Raw genomic sequence first — 20000 nt, forward strand, 5'->3', positions numbered from 1 at the left:
AGTAAAAAAGGTGCAGTTGTGTTCCCAGGATACTTCTATACTTTTATCAACAATAAGACAGACTGTGGAGTGTTTATTGCTGGTCATAAACTGTGTCACAGAGTAAACAAACACGTTGTGTTCTGTTCACTTTTATTGTCAGTGTCTGTCAGAGGCTCTGATAATGAGCCTTGTGTCTATTGTACCATAAAAGTTGAAGAGGTTTATCACAATCCAAATAAGTCTGAAAAAAAGTAATTCTGAAATCAGCACTAAGCACCAGATGGCAACATGTCAGATTGAAACTGGAAATTGTATTCCTAAAAATAAGATAATAATGTTCAAATTACACCTTAGTAAAATACAAACAGCACACTTCCGTTTGAGTTAAAGTGCTGAATGCAAGTATGAAATGTTGGTGGTGGAAAAATGTATTGCGACTGCTTCATTTCTTTTTATAGAATATGAATAAGCATACAAAACTATTATAGTTATAGTTTATAGTAATGGGGAAATCTATGTTTGGTTTCACCATACAGTTCTAAACATCCATAACCATTCATTCATAACCATAATGTGCATTATGTCACTATAATTTTAGAGAATGGATTTCATTTGTGAACAGTTTGCATTAACTAATAGTTCAGGCTTCAAAAATGTTTGTACTTAAGGAAACCTTTGGACTAAAAAGTGATTTACAAGCATATGTAAAAAAAAAAAAAAAATAAAAATAAAAATAATAATAATAAATATTTGGGACATTAATTGAGAGTACAATTACATGACATGTAACCAAGCCACATTTTGACAAGTTGCATTCCATCTTTAGCTGAACAAGAAGAGATTTAACAAATAAACATAAAAAACAAAAAAGTATTCAAATTCATTAATCTAAAGTTCATTGAAGGATCTTGTACCCAAAGCTAAGGGCGTGTGTGGCGTTTTCCCTGCCATTGTTGCTGCTTCCTGACAGTGTCCAACTCTTGCTGAGGTAATGCTTTTGAGTTCAGAGGTCAGGGGTCAAACGGGAAGTCGACCCCGGGGGAACTCCAGGCTGGGGCTTTGTTCTTCTTCTCTCACCTCCTTTCTATAGGTCTTTTCGCTTCCCCGCGTTAAAACACATAGAGCACATGCTGAAGAGGTGCATGGACGCAGATGGGATGGTGAGTCAGTGGGACAGGCACACTGGGTTTTCAGAAACAGGAAAATGTAACTTCCAGGTCCTCGCCTTTTGTCATGTGCGAAAGCAAAATGTCCCTATACTTTTTGTCCTGTACTTGTGATGTGCAGAGTGACAAGTTCAGTTTAGTTCAATGTGTGAAAGAGACTACAAATTTGGGTACTTATTAAAAATAAGTACCCAAATTTGTAGTCTCTTTGTAGTATTAAATATTATATATTCATTCAGACCAAACCAGACCATAAAACCACCTGCAATTTAATAAATCTAAGGTAATGTCATACTGTGGAATATTCCAAGTAGAGCAATGACATCTTCATAGAAACAATCAGGCAATGGACCTTGAATGAAAAAGTTACATAGTGGACTTTTAATAAAGCATGAAAAGAACATAAACAACAAATAAAGAACATAAACAACAAATAGTTTATTATGAATGATTCAGGCTTAGTAACTATTTAATTAATACTCAAACCCCACAATAGTTACTAAACCTGAATCATTCTTAACACACTATTGATGAACTATTATGACTTAAGTCTTGTTCATGCTTTATTAGGATTAATTAAAGATGTAGTAATTATAAAGTATGACCAGTTTGTTTACTGTTCAGCCTTAAAAGTACTGTATTACACTAAAGTGACTCTTGTGAGCTTTCAGTTCAGTTTCTTCATCAAAAACATGTTCATTCACGCATGTTACTGTAACCCTTTACTATTAGTCTGTCTACATCTCCAAAGCTCAAAATGTTCTGTTCCACCTTGCGATATCATGAAGCGGTATTTTTCAAGTTAAAAACTACCCTTTACCTTTTGTTTAATAAACATGGGCAATTCTTGAGCTGAAATTATCCAAATTATTCTTGTGAAAGTGTATGGACAACTCCAGGTTTGTTTTTAATGAGGAAACAGCTTTATGACATCAGAAAATACTGTAATATGGACTCTTTAACATTTTTCCACAGAGACGCGGGAGGTTAAAAGGGTCACTAAGCAAAGAGTCAGGCTACACTGGAAAGTGGCATAAAAAATGAATACTTTGCAACCATTAAAACACAGTCCCACAGGCCCTTCCATCCACCACCCTACCCCCATAACTGGCTTACTGCACATAACCATACCACTCACAGACAATCACATGCTAAAATACACGTGGCTGGTAGGTACAGATAAAAGAGGCTGAGTACAGATGAACCAAGTGAGGAAAAATGATTAGAGGCACCGTCTGTGCCAGGAGCAGACAGTACTATCCTGTGTGCACACCCAAAAATGCTTTATTGTAGTATCAGTAAAAGTGAAGTAGTGGCAACAACAGCATTAGTAGCAGTAGTAGTTGTAGTAATAGTATTAGAATTAGTGGTAGTAGTGGTTCGAGCATCAGCAGTAATGATTTCAATCCTTCACAGAAGAAACTGGTTCTATTCAGCTGGTAGACATACAGTAGCTTGATATGACATGATAAAAATATAAATTGGAAATGTTAAAAATGTATCTAAACCAGTCACATACTGATAGACAAATGCATATTCTGAAAATCATTACACTGTCAACACCAATTACTGATCCTGCTTCTAGTAAATATACCTCCAGTGTACACTCCCCCCATCTCCAGTGCAGTACATACCAGTAGTACAAATACTTTGTGCACGTACAGTACTTGGAAAGTGGACTGAATTACTGCCCGTGGTTGTCATCAGTGTTTGGTATAAGTGACATGTGCATACCAGATGCTCAGTACCCATGCCCATATCTCAAGTGTGTGCTCTAGTGAAGAACAGATGTGGAAAAAATAATTGAAATAGCAACACATCAAAAGAGAAACGCCCTATAAATAAACAGTTAAAGTTTAATCAAGTTTAATTAATGCTGGTAAGAGTGACAATAAAAAACTTCTGAGGGTGCAATAAAGACCAATAGTTGTTTTTAATACTTCAACTGTGCGGTGTACTTTCTTCCAGTGTTGGCAGGTATCAGCAAGTCTGATCAGGGTCGAGGAATGTAAACATTTTTGTCATGGTTGTGGTGTTTGATTTAATTAAGAACACCAAATTAAAAGCAATACTCTTTTTAAACAAAGTTATTTTACCAAGATCATTAAGTTGTCAAATTATCCATCAGACCAATTGAAAAAAATAATACTAGTGTAACAGAAGTGTAGTGGAAATGTAGACTATAGCATCCTGATCATTTTTGGTGTTTGAAATGTTTTGGAAACCAATGTAATGTGACTTAGAGCAGGGGGTCCTAAAGTGGGGGTCTCGAGATAATTTGAAGATAAAAATTTTACTGTTATTGCCTGTACTTTGTAAGTTAAATTGAAAACTGTATTTGGTAGTGAAATTATGTCAAATATCAAAAATAGACTATTACATTTTCTGTCTATAAACCCTCATGTACCTATTTCTTTTCACAGTGGTGTCCCAAGTTGGTTGCCTGTTTATTAGAAGATATTTGACTCATAAGTTTAAGGGAATTCCTAATTTAAAATTTAGAGGATGAAAATGGAATCTGTTTTGAGTTAGATTATGGGTTAGATTTTAGCCTGTATTTTGACTGGCCTCACAGCAAATGGGGCCGAATATTATTTTGAAGATGTATTAGATACAAGCCAGCTGCCCAAACTAATTTTATCCAGGCTGGTGAGTGGCCGAAACTAGAATGTAGCAGTTTATACGCCCCCCTCGGCGTCTATTTTATTTCTATTTATAAATACGATTATAACGTATTAATTTGTGAAATTTGAGCCAAATCCTCCCAATCTCTGCTTAATAAAATTACATTAAAAGTACTATTAAGACATATGAGTTACATTTTGTGCTGCTTTTTTTGCTGCTTGACCTTCCACAGGTCTTGGCCCAGCGCAGTGAAAGTTTACGCGTGGAGGTGGTCAGGGACCCTCTTGAAGTTGTTTATTTAGACTCAAACCACAAAACCCTTGAACCCTTCCCGTAATATCTGTAATAACACGCACAGAGGACACTTAAAGAGCAGTGAACGCCGCACATGGGACCCTCTGGAGGGGTTGGGATGTCCGGTTCTCTGACCACTCCCCCCCGCTCTCCCCAAATGGAACATCCTGGAGCGGTTTGGCACAGACGAGGGAGGCGCGTTCAGCTGACAACCTCGCAGGGGGTAACTTCACTTCTCTTCCCCCGGACTTAAGCCGACTTTTATGGGTAAGGCTCAGCTTCGCACGCCGCTGCAAATTTCCTTCCTTGTCACTTAATTCCTTCTTGTCCAGAAACAAGTAAAATGCACTGCTTCTCTGGAAGTTTTACAAGTTTACTTTGAGCCAACACGGCTTGGAGTAGGTAGCAGCGCGGCTTCTGTTTTTTGGGAATGCGTCCTCCTCGATCTGCCAGGAAAGGTAAGTATTTTTTTTTCCAACGTGAGGAATGAATTAAATGTTGCGCTAACTTTCCAAATAACACTAGGACTTGAGGAAAATGCTACTTTTAAACTGTATTTAGTGCAAAAAGACACTTAGAATTGTCACTTTTATTGCATGTTCTAAGCATATCATTACAAAACAATTTACCCATTATATGAAATTGCATATAACCTTTATGCAACCTTTTATGCAAGATACTATTTTTTCCTGTTAAATGAATGCCCATGCAGTGCCTAATCACTAAATTGCAGTTTTTATATGAATTGCAGAGCAGAGAGGGACAGCTCACCTCCGGAGACATGTACTGGACATTTATGGACTGGAAAATACTGATGTCCATTGTTCTTCTATGGGACCAGCTTCAGGGTTTGGAGCTACGTCCTACAAGATGGCCTCTGTATTCCCAAAAGCCCCTGGTCCTGGCCTGGAACGCCCCAACTGAGGACTGTGTCCCCCGGCATGGAGTGCGACTTGAGTTGGACTTGTTCCAAATTGTTGCCACACCCAATGAAGCTTTTTTCAGACAAAACCTTACCATCTTTTATAAGGATAGGCTTGGTTTATACCCTTATTTTGAAGAGGACAAAACCCCAGTGAATGGAGGGTTGCCTCAGGTGGCTAATCTCACTCAACACCTTCATAAGATGCCAGAGGTGGTGGGAAAATACATTCGGGAGGCAAACGCTAAAGGACTGGCTGTTATTGACTGGGAAGAATGGCGTCCGCTTTGGATCAGAAACTGGGATGCTAAAGACATTTACCGCAAACAGTCAAAGGAGTTAGTAAGACAGAGAAACCCAACATTGCCAGATGAGCAGGTGTTCAAAGTTGCACAGCAAGAATTTGAGTCATCAGCAAGGAAATTCATGTTAGAGACGTTAAAAGCAGCCAAAAAAATGAGACCAAATCAACTATGGGGTTTTTATCTATTCCCAGACTGCTACAATCATGATTATAGGAGGACTTTGGAGAATTACACTGGTCGCTGTCCGGATGTAGAAGTGGCCAGGAATGAGCAGTTGAAGTGGTTATGGGAGGAGAGTACTGCCCTTTTTCCTTCTATCTACATGGGCAAGGTTCTGAAGTCTTCACGCTCCGGGCAGCAGTTTGTGAGGAACAGAGTGAAGGAGGGCATGCGCTTGGCTTCGTCCGGAGAGGGGCTAGCCAGACCTGTGTTTGTGTACACCAGGCCCACCTACGCTAACTCACCGGACCCACTGACAGAGGTGATGCTCACTAGATGAAGCAGATGTGCATTTTTATATATGATTTCTTAAAGGTGCACTATGTAACTTTACTGCTAGGGGGTCTGCCACCTGCTTATCTTCATGGAAATGTTAATGCTCTTCCTGAAAACCGTAACATGGCCTTAAACTTGTCTATCTCAGTGGGGATGTGCAAGTGACACACTGGGCCAACCATGTTCACAGCAAAATTGTGAGGTGTTTTTGAGGAATAAAACTGAAAAAACAAAAAGCTGTATAGATATGTTAAATGCCATATTGTGGGCTATTCCTAGTAAAGCAATAGCATCTCTATGGAAACTAGCACATGCCAGAGACCCAGACAGAAAAGTTACACAGTGAACCTTTTAAATGGCATTGTTTTCATCACTGAAGTAACATGAGGTGGAGAAGTAGTTGTGGCAGCAATATATGAAAAAAGAAATGCACAATCTATTTCGTGAGGATTTCAATGTTGTCACACTACTTGTGGGCTACCTAAAGAGGTTGTTGATGCTGTTGTCGTCTTCTGAGAGTTCACACCCCACTTTGGTTCATCAAATCCACCTGTTCATCAGACCAACAGAGGCCTGGTTGAGAGAAAGTAAAAGTTTAGATACAGATGAAATCCACAATTCAGTTTTATTTTATTCGTCGTTATATCTCTCAGGCCTAGACCCAATCTTAAATTGAATGAGTTCTAGATTAACAAGTGATAAATTCTAGTTAGTTAGTTAATGAAAAACTCGATTGGTAGTGCCTTTGAGATGATGATGGGATAGTGATAAGTCAGTCAGTGTAGAACAGAGGAACTGCTTTACAAGAAGTAGTTCCTCTGTTTTACTAGAAAGTAAATCAGGAACAGCAGGGGTATCAAATATAAAAGCTGCTGCGTCTTTCAATGCTGCTTTAGTTCATACCTCACAAACAATGTATTTTCAATTTTATATTTACTCACATAACCGATTCAGTGTGGATATGCCACTTTTTCGAATATTTCTTTTGCATTATATTGTACTGTAACCTTTCACCAGGCCCTCAAATGCCATTTCCCTGAACTGAGGGGACACAAACTTAATGGCACTTTTTGACAGTTAACAAAACACCCACAATCTTTACACATTGTTTTGCTAACTCCATTCAATCAGCAGTAGCACTTTCTGCATGAAGTGATGTTTTTGGCTCCTTCCTTATCGGCAGCTGCAGTACTTCCTGTCCAAAAACCTCGCGCTCCCTTTAATATCAGTGATTTGTGTGTGAAATCGGCAGCAGGATGGGAGTGGGCCCGGATTAAAATGTCACCAACACCCGGTCCACTGTTCTCCTATGGGACAATAAACAGATAAGAATTACTCAGCGTTACATAGCACAGTGGCACACCTTTGTAAACTCAGAGAGGGGGGAGTTACTCAGTGCAGTGTTGCTCAACTGTTTCAACTCTCTTTGAAGAACTATAATTTCATGATTTATTAGTACATTTCATATTCTCTTTAAAGCAGTAGTAATCATAATTTCCAGCTTTGTCATACCAGAACAAACAGAAGATGGTACAGAATCTGTACAGTTTGAGTCCAAGACAGACTCATACAAATGAAAGACTGACACTCCAAATAGAGTGGGAAGAAGACTTATTTTAACCCGTTCCGATGTCAGTAAAGACAGTTAAAGAAAATACAGAAAAGCTGCTTCTTTGTTCACAGCCAATATGTACTGTCTACAATGTATACAATATGATCACTTAGTAATGCTGGTATTGAGGACTTTAGATCAAAATTATATCCTGGGTGTGGTGTGAGTTCTTTAGTTTCAACATTTGTCACTAAAAATAATGAGGATTTTAATGTCCTGTGTAGGACTGGGTATTGTTTAAATCTGTACCAAGGAAAATGTTCAGGTACTGAAAAACTACTGGTTCAGAGCACGAAGTTTCTAGGCAGTGTGATCACAAATGAATGACGAAAACTGTTTTGCTGTTGAATGGATTTTATGAATGCTAGAATTCATTTTGTCTTTCTAGATAATGCTTAATACATGGAAAGGTACCATAAAAGTGCACTTAAGGAAACTGTATCTTTCAAGTACTGCTACCCCCCCCCTAAAAAAATGGTACAATTTGGTCTTATGTGATTTGGTAAGAAATTGTAGTAGTTCTAGTGATTGCACTTGTGGCAGGAGGAACAGCAGAGTGTAGTAGAACTGTATACTGAAAAAGGCATCAAAATTTAGTAGTCTACCACTGTGGAAGTAATTACAGTAATTTAAATGCTAGTAATAGTAGTTAAAGTAGTACTAATTGCTGTAGTGGCGACATGTTTACTTGTATACAATGTGGGGTGCCTCTTTCAACTCTGGCTGTGCTCGTAATGTTATTACCATATCCACTGTATGACCTGATTAAATTTGCTTTGCTGTTTTTTCCAGACTGACCTGGTGTCCACCATCGGGGAGAGTGTGGCTTTAGGAGCGGCTGGTATTATCCTGTGGGGGGATGTGGCCTACGCAAGCAGCAAAGTAAGCCCTGACACAAACCATAAATTAGCTACTACATGAAAGAGCTCAAATCTGTAACGACATGTTGTCAATTTTATTATTTTATTTGGCCTGCTGTCTCTTCAGTCATGTGCAGTCATTTGAGAGCTGTCAGGGTCTCCAGTCACAAGCCTACTACAACGTTATGCATTTGTCAGAAGTTTCAGCTGTTTGTTGAACTATATAAAGAGAAGAATGTCCAGTGATGGATATTGGACATAAATCAACACGTGGACTCTTGTTGTTACTGGCCTGCAAGAAAAGACATACGATTTATTTTCCCTCTGATTTTTGATTTTCTGAACTGTTGTAATAACATTTTATATACTTGCTTACTTTTCCTTCTGGGGTTACCACATCAAATCATCAGTCTCCCAGTGAGTAGTTATCAACATATTCATTTTGTAGTGATCCTCCTGACCTAGCCTTCTCATGCCTTAATTTCCAATGGCTTTAACTTAATTAAAAGCTACCCTTCCTCCCCACAAAACATGCATTTTTACTGCAGGGCACAGATCTGACCTGTGACTTTGTCTAGTGGCATCACCTGCTTGTCTCCATGGAGATGGTTAATGCAATATTGTGGAACATTCTTGGCAAAGCAATCACAAACAGGAGAAACTATATAGCAAAAGTTACACTATGTAGCTTTTAACGAGTGTATTTTAGGTTAAAAAAAACAAGACAACTCTCTTTTCCATTGCCTGTTCTCTCCTGTTTTCAAACCATGACAGAGGGAGGTTGTTCAGTTTGGCCCTAACTTGTTTCTAGCTCTCATAACATTTCAGGACAATTCAATTTCTTTCTATCAGATTACGACAGCTATTGTAGATGCACTGACATGTTTTTTTCATGGCTGATGCAATACTAATTATTTCAAATCTAGAGAAATCAATGGCTGATAAGCTCTGCTGATACTTGAAATGGCAACAAACTCATCCACAACCTTATTTCACTGCAAAGCCATTGTAGAGCAGTGTAGTCATAGCTTGAGCAGTCTCCTCTTTACATTTGAGTGTTCAAATTAAGCCTTTAGCCATGTCAGGTGGTCAACGAAAACAACATATCAGCCTGTGTTGGAGAGTCAGAGCCGAAAGCTGATATGCTAAAATGTGCAAATATCTCCCCAATCTATCATCTCTAATTACAATGTACAATAAGGGAGTAGAAATAATAATAAGGGAATGTATACCTTTAGATTTTGGAGGGTATTTTAGAGGGTGAGAAACTACAGGGCTACAAGTTGAATGTATGTATAAGCTCTGGTCTTTGGTTTGATGTAGGATTTTATTTAAGGGTTTGCATTGGCCCCATGACAGAGAAGTATTTGCACAGTGTTTCTTTGTGCTTTACTCCCTTTTAAACTATGCTGCCAGTTTGTGTACGCAGCCGCTTGGACCCCTTAACCTGCAGACTTGACTGATGGCGTTTCATTATTTTTTCTTTCCAGACAAGCTGTTCCGAGCTTAAGGCCTATCTCCAGGATCCACTGAGCAAATACTTACTGAATGTTACTACGACGGCCGAGCTCTGCAGCCAGACCCTCTGTGGCTCTCACGGCCGATGCCTGAGACGAAACCCGGACAGCGATGTTTACCTGCACCTCAGCCCCCTCACTCATGCCATCACGAAACAAAATGGCCGATGGGTAGTGACCGGAGAGCTGGATGAAGCGGAGAAGATGAGATTTGAGATGGATTTTCTGTGCCAGTGTTACAGCGGGTATCAGGGAGAAACTTGCAAGCAGACGGACCCAATGCACCAAAAAGGAAATGCAATCAGGGCTAAAGCTTCAATTTTACAATGTGCTTTGTTGTTAGTATTTTTTCTAATTCTCTCCTAATGCTTTTCTTTTTTGGGAGTTGTTATCATTGCAAATCATGTGCTCCTGAGTGCAAAGAGCATAATTTATATACAGTACAAAAAGGGATATCTAGACTCATTGATTAAATTACTTGAACTCAAATCAATCTGGATTTTAGAACTTATGACTAAGTACATTACACTCCACGTTACACTTGTTTTGTGGTTTTCTAGTTTTGAGATTTAAGGAAAAAATGCTATAGGTAAGACTTTTCTACCCTGTTAGCAAATAATGTGCCTTGAAAAAATAAGCCATGTTTTTCTCAAGGTACATCAAATAGTTCATCTATTTTCAAGATTACAATTTAGAATTTGAGTAACTTTAACCAGTGTTAAATTCATGCAGTTAAGGCTGTGACTGTTGAAAAGCATTGCTTCAAAAATGCCAGACTTCTTTCCTGCCAAAATCATTCTTTCAGGAAACTATTTAGTCATTTGCAAATTGAGCTGGCATGATTGTTTTATGCCAGATGCCTTACCTTTTATATAATTTAAATGAGCTTGGAAATGATTGTGATTTTCTGTGATTTTCTTTAGCGTTTCCTTTCTGGGGTTGTTGGCAAACCATCTTATGTGCAGGGACTAAACTGACACCAGGTTTTATGCCAGATGCCCTCCCTAATTTGCTATTAAACAATAAGAAGTACCCAGATTTGTGGATAGGTGCATCTGTCAGTCTTTTTTTCTTAGCTTTCCTGTCAAGTTACCACAACAAACCATTGGCCACCATTTGTGCATTGATTTGCATAATGTGTTTAGGATTTTTTTTTTTTTTTAACTCCAGATGACCTTCCAGCATCCATCTATTTAGTTTTGAGGCTGCCACAAAGAGTACACTGGTTTTAGAGGCCCTCATCTCTTATTATATTCTACCTTTTCACCATTGCTGTATAAAGTAGGATTTTATTAGATGAATTTTAAGGAGTTGTGGAGGCCTTTGTAAATTTTCTTTGTACAAATCCTTTGTAAACTTTGAGGGGCCTTGCTGGAAATTACTGTTTACATTGACTTCCTGTCAGTCACTGTTTCCAAAAGTGTCAAATTCCACTTTTATTATATATAGAACGATTTCAAATAGGATGTGATGTACTCGTGTGAGTCTGTGTGCTAAATGTAAAAAAAAAAAGTGCACTTAAATCAAAACACATTCTAGTTAAAGTGCCTCATAGGATATAATGAACAAAGACATGAGCAGTATTATTTATTTTGAATGTAATTTTAGATTTTCTTAATATTTTCAAATCATGACTACTATTTGCTCTATTTGAAAGTGATTTTTACTGATTTTTGGACTTGCACCAAAGAAATAAACATATCTTTACAGGTTTTGTTTTGCCTTTGAAATGTCATGTGAATCTGTGTGAATTGTGAGGGGGATGTGGCTGGAAAGTGAATGCAATACGACCAGAACTGTAGGTTTCTATTACATTATATGACTGTTATTTGAATGTTGCTATGGTGATGGTCACATAAGAGATTGAAAAAGCCTTCTCATTATAGACTGGGATTTAAGTACTTGACTGACAAACCTTCACTTCAATTTACTGTCACATTAATTCTTTTTGTGAAATTTTATGTTCACAAATGTGTGAAAACTAGCAGCAGTAGCCCTTGTAGGCCCATGTACTTTACTACAGTGGTTATCGATTTTTTCGGTTCGGTTTTCGGTTATTTCCACTAACAGAGAAGCTATAGACACTGTCAAAAAAGATAAGAAGAACTGTTCCATGTTTAATAAAGATGTAATTGCACTGTTGCCGTAGTATAATAACCTATGAAAGCAGTTAACATGCTAACAGTTTGTAAATCTGGACCTCTTTTATCTCTGGGGACCACCTGAGAATCTTTGGGGACCCTAATTTATATTGAGAGCATTAGATTGGGCATGGCTGATCTACTGTATACTGTTGGGCAACAAAATGTTCAACTGTGAAAAGATCTTACCTGGCAGTAGCTAAAATTATATAGGCTAGAACATTGTTACAAGATTCTAGGATAATTATGCTATTTTTTTTTTTATTTAAGCTATTGATTTATGTAATTATTTGTTTGTAGTAGTTACCACTGAGTGTCGCTGTTCTACTAATTATTTTATGTTACAGCAACTACTTCTAAAAGTCAGCTACTCAACAGTTTTAAGTGCGACTGGATAGGTAAGGCGCAGTAGGTTTTGCGAGAACAGGCCTACAATTCACTACAGCCAGGGGATATTTCAGTCCCATACCGTGCCTTAGCGGAGGTCAAATTACAACAAACAGTGTTCTGTAGGCTGTACGCATATTTTAGCTTTATAGGGGCGAGTCAAATACCGTCATTGTGCACATTTTGGAGGCGCTATATCCACGCGTCCTCGGGGGAGAGATAGATAGCCTATGTTTTCGGCAGGCTGCAGTCGGCGCTCTGCCCCCTCCTCATGTAATTGTAGGGTGCCTTTAAACCAAGAGTTATTTTTACAACTTTAACTACTATTGAATGAAGGACAGATTTCATTGTGGCATGGCAGAAAGTCATTATACGGAGAGAGGCTATAGAGATTACAAAAAACATAGTCTAAATGCATAGGCCCGTCTCGCACTGGTGCCCATATACCTTGTATGCATTTGGACACATTTAAGTTTTTACACTGCTGTAACTTTAAACGAGGGTTCTTACGGGATATTCCTAAGTCTCTTCTGATTGGCTGGTTAAATCATTTTCCTAGCTCCTCCTTTCTGATTGGCTGTGGGGCTTTCCGTACACAAACTGTGCTTCTTCCCCATTTTCATTCAGATCATGAGACTGCGCGCAATAAAGACCACAAACTATAGACCGCAGCCCTCTGATAGTAATTAACCAGGTAAGTACTGCAGTATATGAATAATTCACTTGTTATACATGACAAAGAGTGGGTAAGTTACTGTAAGATTCCATATTGTATATTGTCTATATGTTTATGCAAATACAGTGTGATTCAAGTTTATTAGACAAACTATGTGAATGTAATCAAAGCCTAAAACTATTCAGATTTAAATTTCACGTCACAGTTATCCTGACATGTTATTTATGTTTTGTTACATATGTATAACGTAATAATGGAATAGGCCTATTGAGTGAAAAAGCAGAAGGTTATTCAGGTTCCTCTTTTTGGTTTCAACTTGCTTAACTACATTTTTGTACGTTCTGTGCTACTCTCACTGCACTTTTTAGGATAGTACTGTATAATTTATCATGTTGCGTTGATATTATAGCCAGTATCCAGTTTGTTGACATAAGTATTTAAAATCCCATTAAAAGGCATGTCAACTGTTGTTAACCTCGCAAATTATTGTGAAACAGCCTAATTACAACATGTGATTATCTGGAATCTATGAAATATTTTGTGTGTTTTTTAAATAGTTGTGTAAACACAGCCACTGAGTATATGGGTCTTCTATTTCCATATGAACTAGTCTGTTTAACAATATGATGCATTGAGGACCAGTGAGAATAACATGATCACACAGAGACTGGAGCTCTAAATATCAGCCAATTCTACTGATTCTCTAAGCATCTGCCAGTGTCCATATTGGCACCAAACCCATCCCTCCTTCCCTATACTTATTTTTTCATTTCATCTATTGGAGATAATGATCCATTCCACTGTGTTTTTGTTAGTGGATTGGACAATGGACAGGGCAAACATACTATTGCATGCTGAATTTGATGTGACCTGTTATCATTGTTGTGCAACATCAGGTAGAAGACCATTTGAATGGGTTAAGGTCCACTATTTTTTCTTTTAAACTGTCAATTGTCAGCTTGGGGTTTTCTATCAAGAGGACTACAACCTATCCTCTGTCAGTAAAAGTATCTGTGGTTAACAAGCTTTAAAAAGTAGTTTAAAAGAAAATTTCAGATTTTTATTATATGATAAAAGACTTAAGTCCAATAGGATATAAAATGTACCATTTCTTATTGTTTTACAGGCATGAGTTGCACGTGGCCTATTATTTTGCTGGTCCTGCATTTGACGCAGTTTTGTTCAGCGCTGGAGTCAGTCTCCTCCAGTTTCACCCAGGTGCCCTTCCTCACAGTGTGGAATGCTCCCACTGCCCGCTGCCTGTCCCAGTATGACATTGACCTCGACCTGGGCATGTTCAACATCGTCCAGAACCAAGACCAGAGCTTCATGGGGGACAATATCACCATTTTTTACTCTGACAAACTTGGCCTGTATCCCAGGTAAAGAGCTATAATTGATTAATCAATAGTTATGACTACAAATATTTGTGAAATGCTATCTCTTCTTAAGGAAAAAAAACAACATAAATCAGGAAATAAATTAATTAAATATTTTAAGGGTCAGCAGTTGTCTCAGTGGTGATATTATTACTTTGCCTGGAAAGATCAACGCTATGGAATTAAATTTATCTATCTCCATTGAGAAAAGAAGATGAGCCTGTCAGTTCAAATGACAGATTTGATTTGTGAAAATATTACATAGTTAAGCTCCTCTAAAACACCTAAATTAGTCTTGGCAAAGCAAATTCCATGGAGACAAGTAGGTCGTGAGAAACAAACTCCACAATAGAAAAGTTACTTAGTGCACTTTAAATTTCACAGTAGTCATTTAGCCAGTCTCAATGCTTATTTCGTGGTACCAATAACATTAACATTCTCAATCCCAGGTATGCCAACCAGGGGATGCCGATCAACGGAGGTGTACCACAAAACTCAAGCCTGGAAAAACATCTTAGAGCTGCTTCTGATGACATAAGACTTTATATTCCCACCCAAGACTTTGAAGGCCTGGCTGTGGTGGACTGGGAAAGCTGGCGCCCCCTTTGGGAGAGGAACTGGGATTCCAAGGAGATCTACAGGGAAGGATCTAAGACTCTGGTTTGGTCCAAGCATCCAGATTGGAGCCCTCAACAAGTTGAAACTGCAGCCAGGATAGAATTTGAGAAAGCAGGTCGTCAGTTCATGGAAGAAACACTAAAATTAGGCAGAGAAGAGAAACCAAATGGTCTATGGGGGTTTTATGGATTTCCAAATTGTTATAACTACTTCAAAAGCACCAGCTATACAGGGGAGTGTCCACCAGCAGAGAGGAAGAGAAATGATGAGTTGTTTTGGTTGTGGAACGTGTCCTCTGCCTTGTATCCGGACATTTATCTTAGTTTGCAGCTCAGAGATTTGGGTAAAGATGTGCAGTTGTACACTCACCATCGCATCCTGGAAGCTATGAGGGCAGCGTCCCAGGTCACCCCCCAAAACCCTCCTGTTTTCCCCTACGCACGCATTGTCTACACCTACTCACTCAACTTTCTCTCACAGGTAAGCTGCTATATTTATTTACATTGTGAAGAGATTATCAATATATGTGCATTAAAAATATTTTGACCAAAATCGTGCATGGATTCTTTTTCTAAAATGTTTGGCAGCTAAAGGTACACTCAGTAACATTTTAATGGAGGACCTGCCACCTTCTCCCTGGAGATGTTTTTTTTTTTGCTATGACATAAAAATCATTCTTTTTAAAAGATTTTTTATTGTGAGCAGGGTTGCTTCTCCACAGATCTGATTTATAACTTGACTTTGTGGCCTCACATTCTTTTCTCTGTTTAATGCTATGCTGAGGAACATTCCAGGCAAAGCAATAACATCTTCATGGAGACAAGCAGGTGGCGAATCTTCCATCAGAAAGGTTACATAGTGCACCTTTACACAAGCATAAACAAAGTCTAGTCCAGGGATCTCCAACCTTTTGCATCCAGTGAGCTACCTTTACAAAATGAAAATGCCGGAGAGCCACTCATTTTATCGGTTGCAAGAATTTTAGTTGATATAAGAGGGCAAGCCTTAGTGTTCTACAGTTAGGTGCCTATAAAACCTAAAACCATTATCTATTTATTAGAGCATAAAGTTCAAAATAACACATTTACAATGATAATCAATCAAATCTGAGTTATTCAGTACAATACATAGACTGCAGAAATTCCTTGGAGAGCTACTTGGAAGGGGGTGGAGAGCTACTGGTAGCTCGCGAGCTACAGGTTGGAGACCCCTGGTCTAGTCTATTACTACTTCAAGGCTTTGTCATTACTTTGATTGCACAGGAATTCTCTGTGTAGTTTATAAAGCCATTTTCAGGAGAATTGAGAATTATATGTAATATGTTTTCTTTTTCATAGGATCATCTAGTCTACACCATTGGAGAAAGTGCAGCTTTAGGATCGGCTGGTGTTGTTCTATGGGGAGATAAAATGTTCACTAATTCTCAGGTAAAAACTACTCAATGATATTTTGGCTATTTGCTGATTGCCTGATCTCTTTATATAAATTAAAACAAAATACGATATCTTTTGAACTGGAAAGAGTCCCCAAAATGCTGCATATAACAGAAAGTTGAAATTCATGTTTAGTAGTAACTTAATAAAATGATATTCAAACTAATTTGCGTAACAGTGGTGATAAATAATGACCGAACTACTGAACATTTTCCATTGTGAATAGGAAATGTCTCTTCTGAACTTTGAGTTGAACTTTGAGTTGAACTGACTTGAATGCACTGTTAGCAGTTTTAAAACCAAAAACACTATCATCAGCAACTTCATAGAACAGCCATATCCATGTTTCTTTGGTAACTGACTAAAAGTGCATTTTCAAATTACTGACTTTATTGAGAATTTATATACTTTTTTGTGCTTTCTAAATTTGTGATTGCTTATCAACTGAACTGAAAAGGAAGTACTGATAATGTGATCTTACATTTTCTTTATGTATAGCAAACCAGCAGTGTTGGGAAGGTTACTTTTAAAATGTAATCCCCTACAGATTACAGATTACACACCCCAAAATGTAGTTTGTAACGTAATCCATTAAATTACTTAAAGTGAGTAACGTAATCTGATTACTTTGGATTACTTGTTATTGTCATGTTTTTTTAAACGACATTGAATGTAGCAACCACATCCTGAAAATTCTTGTTTGTTGTTTTCAAATTGTCTGAGCCCAAGTCTCCATGAATAAGCAACTGTTTGCTGTAGAGAAACAAAGACCACGATATCTTAATATAAGAGGTTTTGTCTGTTAAAAGACAGTAACAAGATAAGCTTTTCCTTCACCAGATTAAAAAAATATTATTGATAGAGAAATTATTTTTTATATGAGATCACCTTAAATTATGTCAACCTACTGTTAGGTGTCATGTTGTTTAGACCTGGTTTAGTCCTGGTTTAGTCCTGGTTTAGTCCTGATTTTTAGACCTGGTTTAGACCTGGTCTAGACCAGGTCTTTAGTTCTGGTTTAGTCGTGGTTTAGTCGTAGTTTAAACCTGGTTCAGTCCTGGTTTAGTTCTGGTTTAGTCCTGGGTTAGTCCTGGTTTAGTCCTGGTGTTAGTTCTGGTTTAGAGGCGCACAGGAGGAAGCGCGGTTTACGCGAGAAAACACGGTCCACACGCGGCGCACGAGACTGCGGTGTCCGCGCTGTAACTACGGAAGGAGACGTGGTCCGCGGGTTCTCAGGTTGATGACGATGATGAAGGTGTGTGTTGGTGTGTGTTTGTGTTTGTGTGTGTTTGTGTGCACGTCCCCTCATGTGGCAGGTCATTATAGGACAGTAGTGCAGATATTATGAGTCTATGCAGGTTGTTTTCACCAGTGCCAGTAGCTCCTGTTTCACATTTAAGTTGTAGGTGATTTTATATTTGTTGTTTTTATATAAATATCTCACATCGGGAGAAGAATTTCCAAGACACAAATGTGTTTTTACCAATGCACTGCTGCTTCCACTGTGTGACTGACACCGTTAACTTTAACATGACGTTTACATCGCTCTTACTGTCGCGTTCTGTTTGGGTTTCCAGCAATGAGTGAAATTACCGAAATAAAAAAATAAATAAATGGGATGTAGCACAAAATGTGAAAACAGGAAAATACCGCCTTGTAATCCACTTATTTCAGCAAAGTAACTGTAATCCAATTACCACTCATTGAAACAGTAACTGTAACGGAATACAGTTACTCATAATTTGTACTCTGATTACGTAACGGCGGTACATATAATCCGTTACTCCCCAACACTGCAAACCAGTAAGACCAAAGGACATCAGTGGCTATGTTTACACGCAGAGCACAATCAGATTATTATTGGATTTCTGGGCCTCTGGGATTATTTAAATAACATGCAAACTGCAAAATAATGTGTGTGCATGTAACCACAGCTACTGATCACATTTTAGCTGCAGTTTAAAGGTCCTATATTATGCATAATTGACTTGACTTGGTCTTTAAGACATGTTATAATGTCATTACCTCTTTAAAAATATACCTTTTGATTCATTCACACATGCCTGGGTTACCCTTTATTACTGTGATATATGTCATGTAGTGGTAATTCTAGGGCCCAAATTATCCAAATGATTCTAGTGAAGGTGTATTGAAAAAAAAAACAAAAAAAAAACCAAAAACATTATTACAAAAACTCAACTGAAGTGACTAAAACGACATGTATACTTTTTGTGTCTGATTCATATGTTATTGTTTAAAGGTACAATATGTAACTTTTCTGAAGGTGAATTTGTCATTCAGGAGATGTTATTGTTTTGCCTGAAATGTTAAGCATGAATGTCTTGCATTGGTCGTTTTACAGATATTTTTGGCTAATAATACCTAGATAAACATGATGCATTCAAGCAGGTGGTGGACCGACCGTCAGAAAGCTTACATATGGAAAAAATTGCAAAGGAGTCGTAACTATTTTGAATTATATGATGTCAAATGTTTAGTAACACAACTCTTCTGTCTGTTGTAGGCCAGCTGTGATGCTGTCAAATCCTACATAGATGAGACATTGGGTCCATATCTGGTAAATGTAACCTCAGCTGCAGCCCTGTGCAGCAAGGCGCTCTGCTCGTCCAAGGGCAGGTGTCAGAGGCGCAGCCCCAGCTCTGGGACCTACCTCCACCTGGACCCCTCTGCCTGGAAGATACGGTCCCACAAAAAGCCCACAGGAGGGGGGAGGAACTACAGTGTCCTGGGACAGCTCAGGCAGCAAGACAAAGCACTAATGGAGGCAAAGTTTACATGTAACTGTTACCCCGGCTGGACTGGGGACAATTGCTCCAAACATGTGTAGAAAAAGTGTTTTTACATTAGAGACACTTACAAAAGGAAAACAGCACATTGAATGAAGTTTTAAACTAATTTTTTAATTATTTTTTTTTTTAAACAGTGTTTTTAATGTATGTTTACAGTGTTAGTGATTACAATGGCGACAGTAGCTCAGTTGGTCTGATCTGAAGGTTGGTGGTTCAAATCCCACTCTTTACATAACATCACTGGTTAGCTGTGAGATCCACTGGCCCACAGGTTGGTCCTTGACTCATTTCAGCCCAGTTGTGAATGAATGAAGAGGTATATGGTTCCATGATGTGAAGTGCTCTGAGTGCCTTGAAGGTGGGAAAAGCGCCATATAAAATGTGGCCACTGACCATTTACAATGAGCCAAAACCATAATGAATGTTACATATTTTATTAACTTGAGATTTTAGCTGTGTTCCTAATCACAACATCAACCTTTGGACTAAACTGGGATGAAATCTGGAACTAAACCAGGACAAAACCAGAAACTAAACCAGGAACAAACCACAGGTGTGAACCAAAATAGGCTATAGATAACTTGTAGTGAAGCACATAGTCATTTCAAAGTTTTCTTATGCAGAATAAGTCTAACCAGATCATCCTTAATAATTAATTTAAGTTTCGGAATGATATGATATGCTATGCTATGTGTACAACAGTATTGGTGGAGACTGTCAGATTTACTTTTTTCATTTTCAGTTCATCAGCCAGAATAAGATAAATTTGCATATATTT

The 20000-nt window shown here is 38.2% G+C and overlaps 2 protein-coding genes across 3 annotated transcripts; both read left to right on the top strand.

Annotated features, from left to right (window-relative positions):
* The first annotated feature begins 4244 nt into the window (after positions 1–4244).
* On the top strand, positions 4245–11779 carry hyal2a (hyaluronidase 2a). Of its 2 annotated transcripts, XM_020934035.2 has the most exons (5): positions 4248–4334; positions 4400–4525; positions 4819–5775; positions 8194–8283; positions 9752–11779. In XM_020934035.2, the coding sequence occupies exons 3-5, from the start codon at positions 4849–4851 to the stop codon at positions 10142–10144; spliced, it is 1410 nt and encodes a 469-aa protein (XP_020789694.1). In that variant the 5' UTR covers positions 4248–4334; positions 4400–4525; positions 4819–4848; the 3' UTR covers positions 10145–11779. The 2 variants fall into 2 exon arrangements, with proteins under 2 accessions (XP_020789695.1, XP_020789694.1); XM_020934036.2 differs by lacking the exon at positions 4400–4525 and having other exon boundaries at positions 4245–4334.
* Positions 11780–12890: 1111 nt separating this feature from the next.
* On the top strand, positions 12891–19997 carry hyal1 (hyaluronidase 1). Its single transcript, XM_020934101.2, has 5 exons — positions 12891–13000; positions 14109–14364; positions 14811–15459; positions 16317–16406; positions 18937–19997. The coding sequence occupies exons 2-5, from the start codon at positions 14111–14113 to the stop codon at positions 19258–19260; spliced, it is 1317 nt and encodes a 438-aa protein (XP_020789760.2). The 5' UTR covers positions 12891–13000; positions 14109–14110; the 3' UTR covers positions 19261–19997.
* Positions 19998–20000: the final 3 nt, after the last annotated feature.

Source organism: Boleophthalmus pectinirostris, unplaced genomic scaffold (assembly GCF_026225935.1).
Source record: "Boleophthalmus pectinirostris isolate CB_2022bp ecotype Guang Dong unplaced genomic scaffold, ASM2622593v1 HiC_scaffold_3, whole genome shotgun sequence".
Classification (NCBI taxonomy): domain Eukaryota; kingdom Metazoa; phylum Chordata; class Actinopteri; order Gobiiformes; family Gobiidae; genus Boleophthalmus; species Boleophthalmus pectinirostris.